This window comes from Lepidochelys olivacea (genome assembly GCF_965140295.1).
Source record: "Lepidochelys olivacea isolate rLepOli2 genome assembly, chromosome: 7".
Lineage (NCBI taxonomy): Eukaryota > Metazoa > Chordata > Testudines > Cheloniidae > Lepidochelys > Lepidochelys olivacea.
In genome coordinates this window covers 51,346,129-51,364,693 of record NC_140417.1, presented here as the reverse complement: position 1 = coordinate 51,364,693, position 18,565 = coordinate 51,346,129, and the positions used below count along the sequence as shown (strand labels likewise).

General features: G+C 62.5%; 1 protein-coding gene across 5 annotated transcripts in view; it reads right to left on the bottom strand.

Moving 5' to 3' along the window:
• Nucleotides 1-18,565, bottom strand: part of UBA7 (ubiquitin like modifier activating enzyme 7) — a 45,367-nt gene that overhangs the window by 4,304 nt on the left and 22,498 nt on the right. For 3 of the 5 annotated variants that reach the window (XM_084634785.1, XM_084634789.1, XM_084634788.1), the window contains 12 exons: nucleotides 17,837-17,944; nucleotides 17,086-17,166; nucleotides 16,820-16,975; nucleotides 15,533-15,698; nucleotides 14,881-15,077; nucleotides 13,955-14,019; nucleotides 13,333-13,507; nucleotides 9,934-10,008; nucleotides 5,121-5,310; nucleotides 4,200-4,309; nucleotides 3,380-3,472; nucleotides 2,683-2,877 (listed from right to left, as the gene is read on the bottom strand). In XM_084634785.1, the coding sequence (XP_084490911.1) occupies nucleotides 2,683-2,877; nucleotides 3,380-3,472; nucleotides 4,200-4,309; nucleotides 5,121-5,310; nucleotides 9,934-10,008; nucleotides 13,333-13,507; nucleotides 13,955-14,019; nucleotides 14,881-15,077; nucleotides 15,533-15,698; nucleotides 16,820-16,975; nucleotides 17,086-17,166; nucleotides 17,837-17,944 (1,611 nt within the window). The remainder of the gene's footprint in view (nucleotides 1-2,682; nucleotides 2,878-3,379; nucleotides 3,473-4,199; nucleotides 4,310-5,120; nucleotides 5,311-9,933; nucleotides 10,009-13,332; nucleotides 13,508-13,954; nucleotides 14,020-14,880; nucleotides 15,078-15,532; nucleotides 15,699-16,819; nucleotides 16,976-17,085; nucleotides 17,167-17,836; nucleotides 17,945-18,565) is intronic. The other 2 variants (XM_084634786.1, XM_084634787.1) reach the window with 2 other exon arrangements.

Genomic DNA, 18,565 nt, shown 5'->3' with positions numbered 1-18,565 from the left:
TGATCACTTTAGATAAGCTATTACCAGCTGGACAGTGGGGTGGGAGGAGGTATTTTTTATATTCTCTGTGTATATATAAAGTCTGCTACAGTTTCCACGGCATGCATCCGATGAAGTGAGCTGTAGCTCACGAAAGCTCATGCTCAAATAAATTGGTTAGTCTCTAAGGTGCCACAAGTACTCCTTTTCTTGTTCCACTCTTGCCAGCCTGCACCCCCTTCCTGTCCCCAAGGGCAGCAGGGCACTGACCCAGACGACTCCGCTCCTCCCCACATTGAGCCAGAGCTCGGCATGCTCAGGGGAGCCAGGCTGTGCAGAGCCCACGGCAGCCGACCTCTGCCTGCTCTCCTGCCAGCCCCTGTGTGCTGGAGCTGTGGCCCCACTGGTCTCCCAGCCAGGGAACGGCTCCCCCAAGGCACCCAGGCCTTAAGAGGGGCTCCGGACCCCTTTGGGCTGCAGCTTTGAGAGCTCAGCAGGGGGCGCTCTTCCCTGGCTGTCAGGGGTTGTGCCAGCATGGGCGGGGAGCTGTGCAGCAGGGTGTGGGGCAGGGGGTTCTCCCTGGCCGACAGGCCGGCCTCCTTGCCCCTGTAGGGGGTGCTCTCATTACCCATGCTGGGACCAGCCCTCAACCCCATTGCACCCCAGGCCCAGGAGCTGCGGTCCTGGCCAGACTGTGGGGTGCCCTGCTCAGGGGGCTGTGGGGTGCACTGCCTGGAGGGGATGGGGGGAGGAGAGTGGGCTGTGGGAAGGCAAGTGCAGGCCGGGAGCTAAGCTGGCTGTGTTAGTGGAAATACACTGAGACCCATGCCTGGCGCCTCCTCTTTCCTGGCCGCCCCAGCCAGCCTGGCTCCCCTTCCCCCGCCCCCACAGGCAGCCTGGCTCCTGCCAGTGCTTCCTGTGCAGCAGGAAACTTGCCTCCTCCCACGACACATGGTCCCAATTTAGGGCCCTGCCCCCGGCGCCCTCTGCTGCCCAAGCCAAGTGTCAGACCTGCAGAGGGGAGCAGAGCATGGGTGGGTGCCCATCCCAGGCCAGGGGGAGCAGAGCGGGGGAGGGAGTGCCTGTCCCAGGCTGGGGGGAGCCAGGCATTGACACACAGCAGCTACTCCCACTGCCCTACAGACCCCCGCTGATCCCCAGAGTTCAGCCTGTTTCCCTCGCTATCCTACAGCCCCCAGCTCATCCCCACAGCTCTGCCTGCTCCCAGAAATGCCCCACAGCCCCCCGCAGATCCCCACAGCTCCGCCCACTGCCCCAGAGCCCCACACTGCCCCACAGCTCCACCTTGCTGACCTACCGCCCCCTCATTGATCCCCACAGCTCAGCCTGCTCCCCCCACTGCCCCACAGTTCTGCTGCTCCCCCCACTGCCTGACAGCGCCCTTCTTGCCCATATCTCTGCCTGCTCCCCAAGCTTCCCTACAGCCCTTGCTGCCCCACAGCTCTGCCTGCTCCCCCTGCTGCCCTACAGCCCTCCCTGCTCCCCATAGCTCTGCCTGCTTCCCCCACTGACCTACAACCCCCACCTCCCCCACAGCTCAGCCTGCTCCCACCACTGCCCTACAGCCCCCCAAGCCTCCCCACACTGCTTGCCTGCTCCCCCCTCTGCCCTACAGCCCCCCACTGCCACAGAGCTCTGCCTTCCCCCTACTGCCGTACGGCCCCCCACTAATCCCCACAGCTCTGCCTGCGCCCTCCAGTGCCCCACAGCCTCCCAGTGCCCCACAGCTCTGCCTGCTTCCCCCGCTGCCCCACAGCGCTCTCGTGCAGCAAGGCCTGGCCAGGGGCAAGTCAGGGGTAGCTTAGCGTGGCAGAGAGAAAGGCAGCCACAGGGGCTGGGGCTGAAAGCTGCTCAGCCATGCCCAGGCAGCTGTTGGCAGAGCCCCGGTCCCTGGGATGCTGGCTCCCAGCATGGTCCAGGCGTCAGGGGCTGGACAGCTCCCCACACCGTGTGCACAGGATCTAGGCCCCGCACTCGTGCTGGGCCCTGCACCCAGGCAGAGGGCACAGCATAGGCCAGGCTCAACCATGTTCATGGCGCCCCTGCACCGCCCCGGCTGTGGCTCCCCTTGCTTCAGTGTCACCCAGAGTGGGGGATCCCTAGCTACAGCTGCAGCCCCTCACCCAGAGCCGTGCTCCCCTCCACCACCGAGATGCAGCCCATGCTGGGGAGCAACACGGTGCAGCCAGGCAGCCACCCCAGAACCGAAAACAGCACACAGGAGATGGGAGTGTAACAGTGAGCCAGGACCCTGGACGCACCCTCCCTGTGCCAACCTCCCCACAGCCACAGGCAGGGATCATCCCCACACTGTACCTCCAGGGCACAGGCCCTGTAGGGCCGCGCTGGGTATCGGGCCAGCCCTGACTGCCAGGGGAGACCCTGTGTGGTTCCCTGCAGCACAGCGCCCCTTGTGACCCTGTGCTGCACTGGGGCATAGGTGCCGGGGACCACCAGGGGAGACCCCCAGCCCACTCCCTGCAGCACAGCACCTCCTAGCGCTGCACTGAGGCATCGTTCAGCCCTGACTGCCAGAGCGCGGGCACCAGCATCTGGCAGCCCCCCAGCCACTGACTCTGCTGCCCTTGAAGAAGGCCCATCCCCCCTCCCAGCCATTCAGCCCCAAGCAGCCCCCCCTGGGTGCGGGGGAGGTCATTGGCAAGGCCAGGCATGGGGTCTCACCTTGTAAGTGGCTGGGGGCGTCAGGGGCTGGAAGCGGGTGAGCAGCGGCTCCGCAAGCTGCAGGAAACTGTTGCGGTAGGAGCCGAGGTCCTGGTGCCCCCACACCAGCTTGTAGAGCTCCAGGCATGCCAGTCCGGCCACTGCCGCTGTTGTGGTGGCAATGGCGGGCACGATCCTGCCCGCCACCCGCTTGCTCTGCCAGGCAACAGGGAACTGTGTCAGCAGCTGCTGCCAGGGGTGGGCGCAGGGCCCCAAACCTCGCAGCTATCCTGGGGAAGGCCTTTGCCTCACCTCCACCCCTGCCCCCACCCTTCGTCTGTCCACGAGGAGGCCCATAACCCCAGCTCCGACTCCACCCTGTGTCTGTCCCCAGGGGGCCCGTTCCCCCACACCCGTCCCGTGTCTGTGCCCAGGGGGACTGTTGACCCACCCCCATCCCACGTCTGTGGCCGGGGAGACTGTCGCCCCACTCCTGCCCCGTGCCTGTGCCCAGGCGGGCCATCACCCCTCCCCACGTCTGTCCCTGGGAGGCGCCTGGCCCCGGCCCCGGCCTGCATCTGTCCCCAGGGAGGCCATCGCCTCCCCCCCCCCCCCGTGTCTGTCCCTGGGGAGGCCATCGCCCCACCCCTGCCCCACATCTGTCCCCAGTGGTGCATGGTCCCGCCCCCACCCCACCTCTCTCCCTGGTCCCCCACACCTTGTGCCAGTCGGCGGGGGCAATGCCGTAGTTCGCAGCCCGCAGGTTGGACGCAGCCATGATGAAATCTACGTGGCTGTTGCTGTCATCGTCCTGCAGGGCCAGCGCAAGAGGGGCATGATGAGAACCGGGGCCGGACGCCCCACCCGAGTGCCTGCAGGGGAAGCCCCCTGTAGCCGCCACCGATGGGCAAGGCCTAATCTGGTGAGGGCAGCCTGGGCCTCACCCCACAGGACATAGGGCAATGCCTGCCTTGCAAAGGGGGCAGTGCCCCAGCACGTCTCTCACATGAAGCCCTGTTCTGAGTGACATGGACAGCCAGCTGTCTGGCCACCGCGGCCACTTCCCGACCCGTGACCCCTGCCCGACACTGCCTGGCCACCCCAGACCCTGCTCGACCCCGTATGGCCACCCTGGCCCCTGCCTGACCTGTGACCCCTGCCTGACCCCTGCCCAGGCCCATGCTCAATCCACCTGGTTTCAATAGCCCCTGCCCAACTGCTGCCTGACCCCACATGGCCACAGCAGCCCCTGCCTGAGCCTGCATAACTTCACTGGCTCCTGCCCAACCCCACGTGGCAGTAATAGATAGTCCCTGCCCAGACAGCGCCCACAGGGCAAAGGCCAGCCCACTGGTGGGGCCGTGTGCTCCACCCTGGCCCCTCATGCTCCCCCAAGGCGCGTTGGAATCTCCCACAGCCCCAGCCCCTGGGCGATGCCAACTAGGCCAGCCAACCACCCCAGCCACGGCTCACAGCACCACACCCCCTCCCCCCAACGCCTGGGGGAGAGTGACCCCAGCCAGCGCAGCCCCCACTACCTTCTCAAAGTGGATAGGCTCCATGCGGTGGGTGCTACCGCACCCCCCCTCCAGCAGTGCCCATCTGCGCTCTGCCAGCTCCTGCCTCAGTGCTGCCAGCTGCTCTTCGTCTGCAGGGGGCACAGAGAACAGTGGGGCTGCAGCTGGGGGCAGGTCTCCTGAGTCCATCTGTGGCATTCAGGGAACCCCCAAGCCAGCAGCAGGGTGGGGCAGCTCTGGCAGGAAGACTGGGGCTGAGTGCCATCCCGGGGTGAAGCCACGGACAGCAATGTCCCCAGCATGCACTGCCCCAGGCTGCTCTAGGACGGTGCCAGGAGCCCTTCCAGGCCAGCAGAGCAGGAGCAGGGCCTGCGAGGTGCCCATTGGGGAGTGGGGCCAGTACACATCTCAGAGGGGCCCAGGGGCAGCATGGGACCTGCAGCCGAGCTTCAGGCAAGGAGCGGGCCAGGCTCAAGCCCTGACTGTGCCAAGGCCCTCTGAGCCCCAGCGAGGCGGTGTTGGAGTCAGGGCACCCCTTCCCCGGGTGGGCCAGGCTGGGACAGGATTCTCCTGGCCCAGGTCGGGGGGCACCCACCCGCCCTGGTCAGCAGGTACCAGCGGAAATGCAGGCTGGTGGGCAGGGGCTGCCCAAGGCAGCGCCTGCGAGGGAAATGTCTACTCCAGAGGGGTCCGAGCCAGGCCAGCGAGCCTGCAGGTGTCTGCAGAGGGTGACAGGCTGCTCTGCACTGGGTCCTGGGGTGCCTGGCCACCGACTCTCACAGGACAGAGCAGAGCTCCCCTCCCCTACCCCGGCCAGTGTCAAGCAGAGCTCCCCTCCCCTACCCCACAGCTGGCGCCAGGCAGAGCTCCCCGCCCTGGCCAGTGCCCACTTCCCTTCCCCCTGCATAGCCCCTTGCACCGTGACCCAAGCATGGCCCTTACCGACCCCGGCAGGCGCCTCCTCCATCTCCTCCTCCGTGACGGGGATCCGCACCCCCACCTCTGGCTGGAAGGGCGGCACAGCCATGGCCCGTAGCGTCTCCCTGGCAGCCGCCCAGTCCCGGGGCACCTGCAGCCTGTGCATCTGGGCAAAGAGGCTGGCAGCCGTCATGATGTACTCCATGTGGGTGCTCTGCGAATACAGCCTGGCTCAGCGGGTGGGGAGGGCGGGGGCAGTCCCTGCCCACCCCCACCACTCCCCCTGCTCCCCCGCCCCACACTTCCCTTTCTGACCCCTCCCCCTGTTCTCTCTGCCCCACCACTCCCCCTGCTCTCTCTGTCCCACACCTCCATCTCCTACCTCTCCTGCCCGCCTGTACCCTGCACCATCACCCACCCATGCCCGGCACCATCATCCACCTGCCTGCCTGTCCTCTGAACGGTCACCTGTGCCCGGCACAATTGCCCTGTGCCATCATCCACCCACTTGCCTGTACCCTGCACTGTCACCCACCCGTGCCCGGCAGCCATGCCCACCTGCCCGCCGGTACCATGCCCACGCCTGTGACCAAGCCCTGCGCCATCATCCATCCGCCTGCCTCTACCCTGCACAGTCACCCACCCATACCCAGCACCATTGCCCTACACCGTCATGTACCCACCTGCCTGTACCCTGCACCGTCACCAGCCCATGCCAGGCACCCTCGTCCACCTGCCTGCATGTAATCTGCATCATCACTCACCTGTACCCTGCACGGTCCACCCACACCTGGCACCATCGGCCACCCACCATCGCCCTGTGCCACTATCTACCCGCCCGCCTGTACCCTGCACCGTCACCCACCTCACCCACCATAGCTCTGTACCATCATCCACCCACCCACCTGTACCGTGTACAGTCACCCACCCACGCCCAGCGCCCTCACCCATACACCTACGTGTACCCTGCACCATCCCACACCCAGCGCCCTTGATCACTCGCCCGCCTGTACCCTGCACCATCACCTGCCCACGCCTGGCGCCATTGATCCATGCCATCATCCACACATCCGTCTGTGCCCTGCACCCACCCGCTTGTACCCTGCACTGTCACCCACGCCCAGTGCCATCATGAACCTGCCTGCCTGTACCCTGCACCGTCACCCACCCCACTCACCATCACCCTGTGCAATCATCCACCCGCCCGCCTGCACCCTGCACAGTCACCCACCCACAGCCAGCGCCCTCGCCACGTGCCTGCCTGTACCTTGCACCATCACCCTCACACAGCCAGCACACTTGCCCACCCACCGCCTGTACCCTTTACCATCACCCACGTCCACCCACACCTGGAACCCATACCCACCCACCCTTACCGTCACCTGTGCCCACCTGCCCACACCCAGCATCATCACCCACCCACTCGTACCCTGCACCGTCACGCACCCATGCCCAATCCAATCACGCACCCATGCCCACCCATCACCCATTGCTGTTGTCCGCCCACCCGCCTGTACCCTGCACTGTCACCCACACCCACCTGCTCATGCCCAGTGCCCACCATCGCCTGTGCCATAATCCACCTGCCCGCTTGTAACCTGCCCATGCCCGGCACCATCATTCACCCACTCACCTGTGCTCTGCACTGTTACCTGTGCCCAGCACCATCGCCCAGCACCATCATGCTCCCGCCCACCTGTATACTGCAGTGTCACCAGCCCCACCCACCATCACCCTGCGCCATCATCCACCATCACCAGCCCATGCCTGGCACCCTCGCCTGCCCACCCGCCTGTACCCTATACCGTCCCACACCCGGTGCCCTTGCCCACCCACCCATACACTTTACTGTCAGCTGTGCCCACCCACCCAAGCCTGCCACCCTCACCCACCCACCCCCTACACCATCACACACCCATGCCTGGCATCCTTGCCCACCCACCTGCCTGTGCTCTGTACCATCACCCGCTCCACTCACCATCATTCACCTGCCAGCCTGTACCCTGCACTGTCACCCGCCAATGCCCAGCACCCTTGTCCATCCACCCACCTGTACCCTGCACCGTCACCCAACCACACCCAGTGTCCTTGCCCATCTGCCTGCCTGCATCCTGCACTGTCACCCACCCCACCCACCATGGCCCTGCGCCATCATCCACCTGCCAGCCTGCACCCTGCACCATCACATGCCCACGCCCAGCATCAGCGCCCTGTGCCATCATCCACACACCCGTCTGTCCTTATCCACCCACCTGTACCTAACCCACCCATGCCCAGCGCCCTCCCACCCGCCTGTTCCTTGCACCGTCCCCGCCTCCCAATGATCACCCTGCGCCATCATCCACCCGCTTGTCTGTACCGTGCACTGTCACCAGCCCATGCCAGGCGCCCTTGTCCACCTGCCCGCATGTAATCTGCACCATCACCCACCCATGCCTGGCCCCCTCGTTCACCCACCCACCTGTACCCTGCACCGTAATCCACCCACGCCCGGAGCCCTCACCCACCCACCCGCGCTTACCCTGCACCATCACCCAACCATGCCCAGTGTCCTCGCCCACCTTCCTGTGTGTACTCTACAATGTCACCCAGGCCCTGCACCATCATACACTCGCCCATCTGTACCCTGCACTGTCACCCGCCACCTCGCCGTTACCCTGCGCCATCATCCACACGCCCGCCTGTACTGTGCACAGTCACCCGCCCACGTCCAGCACCCTCGCCCACCTGCCCGCCTGTACCCTGCACCATTACCTGCCCACACCTAGTGCCATTGCCCTGCACTGTCACCCGCCCCACCCACCATTGCCCTGTGCCATCATCCACACACCTACCTGTACCCTGCACCATCCCACGCCCAGTGCCCTTGCTCACCTGCCCTCCTGTACCCTGCTCCGTCACCCGCTCATGCACAGCACCCTTGCCCACCAATGTGCCTGTACCCTGCACCATCACCTGCCCACGCCCAGCACCATTGCCCTGTGCTATCATCCACACACCCATCTGTACCGTGTACCCACTCGCCTGTACCCTGCACCATCACCCATGCCCAGCACCATCATGAACCCGCCTGCCTTTACCCTGCTCTGTCACCCATCATCACCCTGTGCCATCATCCACCCACCTACCCGTACCCTGCATCATCACCCACACATATCTGGCACCCATGCCCACCCACCCTTACCGTCACCCGTGCCCACCTGCCCATGCCTGTCACCTGCCCGTAACCTACACCGTCACACACCCATGCCCTGTGCCCTCGCCCACCCATCATCACCCGTCGCTGTCGTCCGCCCACCTGCCTGTACCCTGCACTGTCACGCACGCCCACCCGCCCATGCCCGGCACCATCACCCACCCACCCATACTTTGCACCATCACCCGCCCCCGCCCAGCACCCTTGCCCACCTGCCCATCTGTGCTCTGCACTGTCACCCATGCCCAGCACCATCGCCCTGTGCCATCATCCATCTGCCTGCCTGTACCCTGCACTGTCACCCGCCTATACCCGGCATACTCTGTGATGGCGTAGGGAGTATTAACTGGGTAATACTGCATGGGAGTTTTACTAGTTTACTGTCTTCTGCTAACACAGGGTGTGCCTCCGTTTCCCTGGGGTATTGCACCAATACTAGAAATAAGGGTGTGACTTCACTGAGGGATGATACTTGAACGCCAGTATGCAGAAGATGGCGGCTGCCCTTTGTAACCTGAGCCCAGGAGGGGGTTGAGGCCAGGTGACTCCTTCTGCCTAGGAAACTGGACAAAGGCTGGAGGAGGGACCGAGGGTGTGGCTGGGTGAGGCATCAGGAAGGGGTGTCAGTTTTGGAGCTGGCTGAGGAGATGGCCGGAGGCCCAGAACCTTGGTCTGGGCTCCCCACCCCCAAAGATGGAGCTGCCTGAGGGGTCCTGTTTTCTGTACCTACAAGCTCTGTTTTAGACTGTGTTCCTGTCATCTAATAAACCTGCTGTTTTACTGGCTGTCTGAGAGTCACGGTGGATTGCAAGAAGTGGGGGTGCAGGGCCCTGACTCCCCCACACTCCGTGACACCATCTCACGCCCATGCCTGGCGTCCTCGTCCACCCGCCCGCACTGTGCACCGTCACATGTGCCTGGCACCATTGCCCTGCCCCATCATCCACCCACCTACCTGTACCCTGCACCTATCGCCCACCCACTGCCTGTACTCTGTACTGTCCCATGCCCAGCGCCCTCGCCCACCCACCCATACCGTGCACTCTCACCCACCCACGCCCGACACCATCGCCCATGCACTATTGCCCTACGCCATAATCCACCCCACCACCTGTACCATGCACTGTCACCCGTGCTCACCTGCCCATGCCCGGGGCCATCGCCCACCCATCATCACCCAGTGCCATCATCCACCCACCTGCCTGTACCCTGCACTGTCACCCATCCACCCCCGGCGCCATCGGCCACCCACCATCGCCCTGCGCCATCATCCACCCGCCTGCCTGTACCCTGCATCATTACCCACGTCCAACCACCCACGCCTGCTGCCCTCACCCACCCGCTCACACCTGGTGCCATCGCCCGACCACACCCACCCACCTGCCTCCGGGCCCCCCAGCTCCTGCCCCAAGCATAGATCCTGCCCCTCATAGTCTCACCCCCAACATGAGCCCCGCCCCTAACACAGGTCCCTCCCCATGGGCCTCTGTCACCATAACCCAAACTCTCACACAGGCACCCCCCGACAGGGGCCACGCCTCATCCACTAGCCCCAGCACAGAGCTCCCCCCAGCATGGGTCCTGGCTCCACCACTGGCCCCACCCCCCACTCGCAGGCACCCTTGACTGCTCCCCACTTACATTGTCGCAGTCAAACTCCAGGGGCCGGGGGCATCTCTTGGGCGCTGCCCAGAAGGGGACCCCAGGGCTGGTCTCCTGGGGACAGGGGAAGCCAGGGGTCAGGCCAGGGCCAGGGAGGGGCCCAGCCAATGGAGGCTCCCCTCCCTGTGTGCAACTCCAGGGCAGGTCACAAGGACCAGGGGGTTGAGGCTCCATTGTGGGATGTGCAGCAGGGACTTGCAGGCCCAAGGGGCCCTGCAGAAGGGTGGGCTGACGGTGTGGGGGGGGCCGGGAGACAGGGGCCAAAGGGTTAGGAGGGTGTCAAGAGGTGGATGGATAGAGGCCCGGGGGCAGTGAGAGCCCAGGAGTTCAGGTGGGGACCAGATCCATGAGAAGTGCAGGGGACAGAGCCTGGTGTACTGAGCCTGGAGGCCCTGCGGGGGTGATTGGAGCCCAGAGGGATCAGAGCCAGAGGGGATAGGAGCCCGGGGTACCAAGCCGGGGGCTACTGAGGGGTGGGGATCGGAGCCTGGGGTACACAACAAGGGGGATCAGAGACCCAGGGCACTGAGCCAGGGGAGATCGGATCCAGGGGCATTGATCTGAGGGGATGGGAGTCCAGGGCACTGAGCAAGGGGGGATGGGAGCCTGGGGCATTGAGCCAGTGGTATCAGAGCCTGAGGAATCAGGGCCCGGAGCATTGAACAGGGGGGATCAGAGCATGAGGTACTGAGCCGGGGGGTGTGATGTTATTGACATGAACTGTGACTGTACAGATCATTGCTGCAATCAAAGTCCTAGAGTGGCACAAAATCTTATACAAAGGAGGTCCAGTAAGATGTCTATGGAAAGGTTATGATGATGCTGTCTGTATGTGTGTATCATTTTTGTAGTTGAAGTTATGAGTATTGGCTATGTACTTGTATATCAATGTGTTTTGATTCTAAGTGGCCTCAGTGAAGCATTTGGTCAGCTTCTTGAGAAAGGACTATTCTCAGTAAGTGCCCAATAAAGAGGAACAAAGAGGATGAGAGAATTACAGACCAGTCAGCCTCACTTTGCTTCTTGGAGCAAATGAACAAACCAGCCCGTTGTGAGCACACCCAGGATGATCAGGGCTAAGGCATCACCAGCAAGGATTGGTCAAGAACAAATCACGGCAAACCAGCCTTCCTGCTTCGTCGGGGTTCCTGGCCCAATGGACAAGAGGGGAGCAGTAGAACTGATGTATCTTGACTTTAGTAAGACTTTTGACCCAGTCCCTCATGACAGTCTCATTAGCAAACTAGGAGAATGTGGTCTAGATCAGGGGTGGGAAAACTTTTTGACCCGAGGTCCACATCTGGTGGGGAAATTGCATGCAGGGCCAAGAATGTAGGGCTGGGGCAGGGGGTTGGGATGCAGGAGGGGTGCGGAAGGGGGCTCAAGGTGGGGGGTTAGAGTGCGGGGTGCAGGAGGGGTTCAGGGTGCAGACTGTGGCCCGGCGTCGCTTACCTTGAGCAGCTCCGGGGTGGCAGCGGCACGCAGAGGGGCTAAGACAGGCTCCCTGCCTGCCCTGGCCCCGTGCTGCTCCTGGAAGCGGCCAGTGCCATGTCCCTGTGGCCCCTGGGGGAGGCAAGGCAGAGGGCTCCGCATGCTGCCCTCGCCTGCGAGCCGGATCCAAAGCCCTGGTGGGCCAGATGCGGCCTACGGGCCGTAGTTTGCCCACCCTTGGTCTAGATGAAACTACTATAATGTGGGTGCACAATTGGCTGAAAAGCCATTCTCAAAGAGTAGTTATACTGGGAGGGTGCATCTAGTGGGGTCCTGCAAGGGTCAGTCCTGCAGCTGGTACTATTCAATGTTTTCATTAATAACGGATAATGGAATTGTGACGTTATTAATATGAACTTGGACCGTATAGATCATTGTTGCCACCACTGTTATATATTTGCAGCAAATATTGTACAAAGATTGTCATGTAAGGTGACTATGGAAAGGTTATAATTTGCTGGGGATAGTTATGCTATCTGAATGTGTGTATCATTTTTGTAGCTGAATTTATGAATATTGGCTATGTACTTGTATATCAATGTGTTTTGATTTTAAGTAGCCTCAGTGAAGCATTTAGTCAGCTTCTTGAGAAAGGACTGTTCCCAGTAAGTGCCCAATCAAGAAACACTTAACTGACAATGGACTTTGGGAGACGCCAATCCACATCTGAGCTTTCCTGGGACCTTTCAAACTAACATGTAAACAATGGTGTTGGCCTGCAAACTGAGTCATGCAAGGACATGTGACTTGCCCATGTGACTCCAGACTCCATCTCCCTACTGTGATTTTCCACAGTCAGAACAAAGGGGAGCCCTTCCATGGGAAGAGACTATAAAAGGAAGCTGCACCTCCTCCATCTTGTCTTTAATCCTGCTTCTGACCTTTGGAGGGACTTTGCTACAAACTGAAGCTCTGAACAAAGGACTGAATGACCCATTTTAGCTGTGGATGTACTCCAGAGACTTGCTTTGAACCTGCAGCTTATTCCATCACTGCTACAAGCATGAACCAAGATCTTTGCCATTACAGTATGTAATTGATTCCATTTAACCAATTCTAGCTCTCATCTATATCTTTTTCCTTTTTATGAATAAACCTTTTGATTTTAGATTCTAAAGGATTGGCAACAGTGTGATTTGTGGGTAAGATCTGATTTATATATTGACCTGGATCTGGGGTTTGGTCCTTTAGGATCGAGAGAACCTTTTTTCTTGTACTGGGGTATTGGTTTTCATAACTATTCGTCCTCATAATGAGTGGCACTGGTGGTGATACTGGAAAACTGGAGTGTCTAAGGGAATTGCTTGTATGACTTATGGTTAGCCAGTGGGGTAAAACCAAAGTCTTCTCTGTCTGTCTGGCTTGGTTTGCCTTAGAAGTGGAGAAACACCAGCTTTGGGCTGTAACTGCCCTGCTATAAGCAATTTGTCCTGAATTAGCAGCCGTGTTAGTCTGTATTTGCAAAAAGAAAAGGAGTACTTGTGGCACCTTAGAGACTGCATCTGATGAAGTGAATCTGTAGCTCACAAAAGTTTATGCCCAAATAAATTTGTTAGTCTCTAAGGTGCCACAAGTACTCCTTTTCTTTTTGTCCTAAATTGATACTCTCAGAAGTGTCCCACCAAAGGTAGCATCGTTACAGGGGGATGGGAGCCCATGGGCACTGAGCCAGGGGAGGATGGGAACCTGCGGCACTGAGCTCGGGGGATCGGAGCCAGGAATATTTAGCTGGGAGGATTGGAGCCCAAGGCATTGTGCCGTGGGGATGGGAACCCAGAGTACTGAGGCTGGGGGGATGGGAGCCCGGGGCACCAAGCCAGGGGGATCAGAGACCACGGATACTGAACCAGGGGGATCAGAGCCCGGGGTGTCCACAGTGCTGCTCACGTGGCTGGGCGGGAAAGCATGCAGCAGGTTTAGGATGGCGTGGCGATAGAGGCTCTCCCAGTGCTGCCTGGCCCAGCACACACAGTCCTGCCAGCTGCGCGGCTTCTCCTGCAGGCTGCTTCGCAACCCCTCCAGATCCTGCGTCGTCCACTGTCCCTCCAGGAAGGCTGGGTCCCTGTGGGTACAGGGCAGTGTCAGGCCGAGCCCCCCCCACACACACATTGCACAGCACAGTGCCAGAGCCAGGGCCCGGGTGGGGGGAGGGTCACCCACCCAGAGAGAACCCAAACATCTTGGGCCCTTCCAGGTTGGCCCCTGAGCCCTGGTACATGTGAGCCACTGGGCCACGGAGACCACAGACAGGCCCCAATGTCAGAACCCCCCTCTGGCCCCCCAAATCCTCAGTGAACCCCTCAACTGCCCAATCCCTGCCCCCCAGAATCCCCCTCAGTCCCCAACCCCCACACCTCCCCTCAGCCGCCCCACCCCCCAGAGGCACCATCAGCTGCCCAACCCCTGCCCCACAGCTCCCTCCTCAGCCCCCCAACCCCCACAGCTCCCTTTAGCCACCAAACCTCCATCCCCCAGAGCCACTCTACAGCCCCCTCCAGCCCACACTCACTCCAGGTATTTGTTGACATTCTCCGCAGGCACCTTGAAGAGCCCATCAAACTCATCCCGGGCCCACTGTGGGAGAGGGGGTGAGTTACACACAGGCTGGGGTCGCCCCACTCCCACCCACTCCCATCAGGGCGTGGGCAGGACCCCCATGCTGCCTCCTGGCACGGCCCATGCTGAGGGCCATATGCTCTGGCTGCTGGGCCCTCAGAGCCCCAGCTGTGGGACGGGAGCAGGGGCAGGTGGCCAGGGCAGGGGTTTCTAGCAGGGGGCCAGGCGACAGCCCCTGCAGCCCCCCAGGCCTAGTGCCAGGCCCCGAGACAGGGAGCTGGGCAGGGCCTGGGTCGTGCACGGTGTGTGCGGGGGCTGCGAGTCCAAGGGGCTGTGTCGGCGTGGGGCAGCATGTGGGTAGGAGGGGCAATGTGAGGGCTGGGAAGCAGGAAGGTCTGGCCAGCAGACCCCTGACAGCCCCTTCCTCTGCCAAATAAGCAGGCCAGAGGCCCAGCAAGGGGCTGGGAACGACAGTGCCCGGAGAGCCACCTTGCAGGTCAGAGTGCTCCCCTGTCCCCCAGCCTGGCCCCAGGCACAGTCACCCCTGCCCTCGCTGGGCCCTGGATGGCCTGGGCCTGCATCGGAGCCCCTAGCCTGGCCACTGGCTCCTGGACTTCGCAATAGGGCGGGAATCTGCTGGGCAGCTGGGGTCGGGGAAGGCACTGGCTGGGGTCAGGGCACAGATTTGAGGGGGTTCAGGTCTGGGGCAGGGAGGAAGGGCTGGGCCTAACCTCAGGATGCAGGGAGGGGCCAGGCCCAGGCCAGGGTTGGGGAGAGCCCAATCTCTGGACAGGAGTGGGCCAGGCTGGGAATGGGGAGGGGCCAGGAAGAGGCTCAGGGTGGAGAGAGCCCAGGTTCCAGACGCGGAGGGATGGCCACCTGTAGGGTGTGTTCGATGGTGCTGGGGAAGTGGCGCAGGGTGCACAGGGGCACGGCCGACTCCGTGAGGTCCACGGAGCTCCCGAACGGCTGTGTCAGATAGGGCACGATGACCTGCACGTGGCCCTTGGTGCCCTCAGTGCCCGAGTCCAGCAGGGGCTTGAGGTAGCGGATGCAGCGGCCGTCCACATAGGCCCCTATGGGAAAAGAGTGGCCGATCAGGGAGATGTTCCACTTCTGCCCCTCCCCCTGTCCAGGTAGCCTCTGGAGCAGCTAGAGAGCAGGGCCCTGGGGTGCATCCTGCTAGCCCCCCGGGAGGCACTGCCTTCTGGATGAGATCTCAGGAAGCTCCGCCCAGCAGAGATCCCCAGGAGATGCCCCAGCCAAGGGAGGCAGAGCAGAGACTGAGCCAAGGCTAGAGAAGGAAGCAGCAGCCTCTTCTCAGTGCCTGTCCCAGGCCAGTCTCTGCACCACGCGGGGCGTGTGGCGATGTGGGTGGGTGTGGCAGAGGTGTGGGAATGTGGCAGTGGGCGTGGGGACACAGGCATGTGGCATGGCGGGGTGTGGGGCAAGGGCAGTGGCAGTATGTGGCAGGGGGCTTGGCCCCGGGCGCTCAGGGCCAGGCTGCCTGTGGCAGTGTCCGGGCACTCACGGGCCTGCATGCTGTCCAGAGCATTGGCCACGCCATCCAGGGCCGTGAAGAAGTCGTCCCCGTAGAGTGTCTCCGTGTCGGGCCCCACATGGTGCGGCTGGGCTGTCACCCTGGTCATGGGGTTCATGCGCCGTACAGCTGCCGCCGCCGTCTCTGATTTCAGCTTCTGCAAGGGCCATGGGAGCCATGAGCAGAGGGGAGACCAGGAAGCCTCACCCCCAACAGTGCTGCACCTCCCAGGGAGACCCCAGCCCAGGTGCTGGGCCAGGCTGGGCTGCTCCCTTGTTCTTTGCCAGCTCCACAGACCCCTTCTGGGCCCAGAGCCAGTGGCAGTGAGGATAACAGACCAGGCTGTGGAAAGTCAGTGCCCCTGGCTGGTGCTCGACCCCTCACCAGGGCCCCCTTGGGCCCAGGCAGGGGGCAAAGGGCAAGAGTCAGAGCCAGGCAGGAGGCTGCACTCCCTCTCCCCTTCCCTCAGACCCACCCATCCTCATCCCTCACGCAGAACCGCCCAGTAGGGGCTTAGGGTCAGGAGTGCAGAGCGCTGGCAGAGCTGTGGGGAGCCCAGGGCTGGGGCAGCAGGGGGCTGAAGATCAGGAGTGTGGGGCACCAGCAGAGAGGTGGGAGCCCAGGGCTGGGGCAGCAGGGGGCTGCTGGTCGGAAGTGAGGGGCACTGGCAGAGCTGGGGGGAGCCCAGGGCTGGGGTAGCAGGGGCTCCGGGTCAGGAGTGAGGGGTGTCAAGGGCTAGGGTTGCCAACCATCCCGGTTTCAAAGGGAGTCTCCTGGAATCGGGCTCAGTCTCCTGGAGGCTACTGAAGCCAAACTGGGAGATTTTAAGTGCTAAAAATCTGGCACCACAGCAGGGCCAAGGCAGGCTCCCTGCCTGCCCTGGCTCCGCACCATTCCCGGAAGTGGTCGGCATGTCCCTGGGGTGGGGGCAGGGGGTCTTCATGCACTGCCCCTGCCGCAAGAGCTGACTCTGCAGCTCCCGCTGGCTGGAGTTTGCACCCCGCATCCCTTCCTGCCCAGGCTCACCCCAGAGCCCCCTCCCACACTCCGAACCCCTCAGCCCCAGCCCAGAGCCCACACACCCCCTTGCACCCCACCCCCCTGTCCCAGCCTGGTGAACATGTGTGAGGGTGGGGGACAGCGAGCAACATGTAGTGAGTGGCCCGGGACTTCGGAGAAGGGGCGGGGCGGGGCTTCAGGGAAAGGGGCGGGGCAGGGCTTTTGGATTTGTGTGATTAGACCATAGTCAAGGCCTTGCCCGGCCCTCGCCCCACTCACACCCACATCCCGCGGGCGGAAGAGCAGCTGCCGGCTGAGGTTGGAGCGCTCGATGGTGTCCATGTCCGTCACGGTGATGCTCCCGCCCTTGCCAGCCGCCAGCCCAATCATTGCAAAGTTCTTCAGCAGCTCACAGCCAATAGCTCCGGCTCCCACCTAGGGGGAGGAGGTGGGGTCAGCATGGTCCTGCCCTGAGCGCCCTGCCTCACCCACTCTGCCCCCTAGCCCTCTGCCCCACCTCCTGGCCCCTCTCCCAACCTGCTCACCACAAAGTACTTCTGCCGGCCCAGCCTCTCCTGGAAGTCAGCCCCGAACACAGCGATCTGCCCATCATAGCGGCTGCCACGCTGTTAGAGCAGAGGGACAGATTGACATCAGCTCCCTCAGAGCACCCCTCTCCCAACCAGCTTCCCACACAGTGCCCCTCCCCCAGCGGGCTCCCCACACTGACCCCATTCACCAGGGCCCACCCTGCTCCTCCCCCAGCCGGCTCCACTCATAGGGTTGCCAACTTTCTGATTGCAGAAAACCAAATACCCTTGCCCTGCCCTGAGGCCCCACCTCTGCCCTGTAACTTCTCTGAGGCCCTGCCCTCACTCACTCCATCCCCCACTCACTCCATCACTCGCTGTCCCCCACCCTTGCTCACTTGCTCATTTTCCCCAGGCTGGGGAAGGGGGTTGTGGTGCAGGAGGGGGTTAGGGCTCCATCTGTGGGTGTGGGCTCTGAGGTGGGGCCAAGGATGAGGGGTTTGGGGTGCAGGAGGGGGCTCCAGGCTGTGGCCGAGGGATTTGGAGTGTGGGGGGAGGCTCAGGTGCAGAGGGTTGGGGTGTGGGAGGGGGGTGCCAACTGGACTTTTAGTGACCCGCTAGGGTCCCTTTTCGACTGGGCGTTCCAGTCAAAAACTGGACACCTAGGAACCCTATCCCTGCACAGGGCTGGGTGAGGGGCCCGGCCCCAGAGCCAGTAGCTCTCAGGCTGTGTCCATCAGTGGGCGGCAGTGGGCACGGCACTCACCGGGGCACAGGACTCCTCCGTCAGCAGCGTAGTGCCCTGCTTGGGCAGGCACTCCAGTGCATCGAAGTAAAGCCATTGCTCCAGCGGCAAGAACTTCCCCGAGGCAGCCTGGGCACAGCGAGACAGGCAACATCAGTTCTCCTGGGACCCCAAGTGCCTGGCCAGTGCCCGCCTGTAGCGCAGGGCTAGCTGCGCTGGGTAGCAGAGCAGCTAGCAGCACCATGGGCTGGCTGCCACAGGAGGACCCAGCACACTGTGCCAGGCCCAGCGGTGTCAACAGGTGTCTAGCAGAGCAGAGCTGCCTGGCATGGGAACAGGCACCTGGGCACCCCCAGACCTTCCTATCCCATCCTGCTGTGAGGGACTGCACCCCCAGACCCCTGACCCCACTGCAATGGCACTGCGGCGGGTAATGCCACCTGCTGGCCATTTGTGCAGATGTAGCTCAGAGACAACAGGATCAGGATCCTGGGTCCCACCCAGGCCTGCCACTGGCTCCCTGTGAGCACGCAGGCCAGTCCCCAAGATAAGGGAGTCAGGGACCCTGCCCAGCCGCAGTACTACACACACGTGAGCCCTGCTTGTCACATCCCAGCAACCTACTTTGAAGCAACTAGCTCCTCTTCACTAGGGCACCTGCACTGGGACAGCCAGAGGCTACGGGTTAGGAGTGAGGGGTACTAGCAGAGCTGGGGGGAACCAAGGGCTGGACTAGCAGGGGCTGCGAGT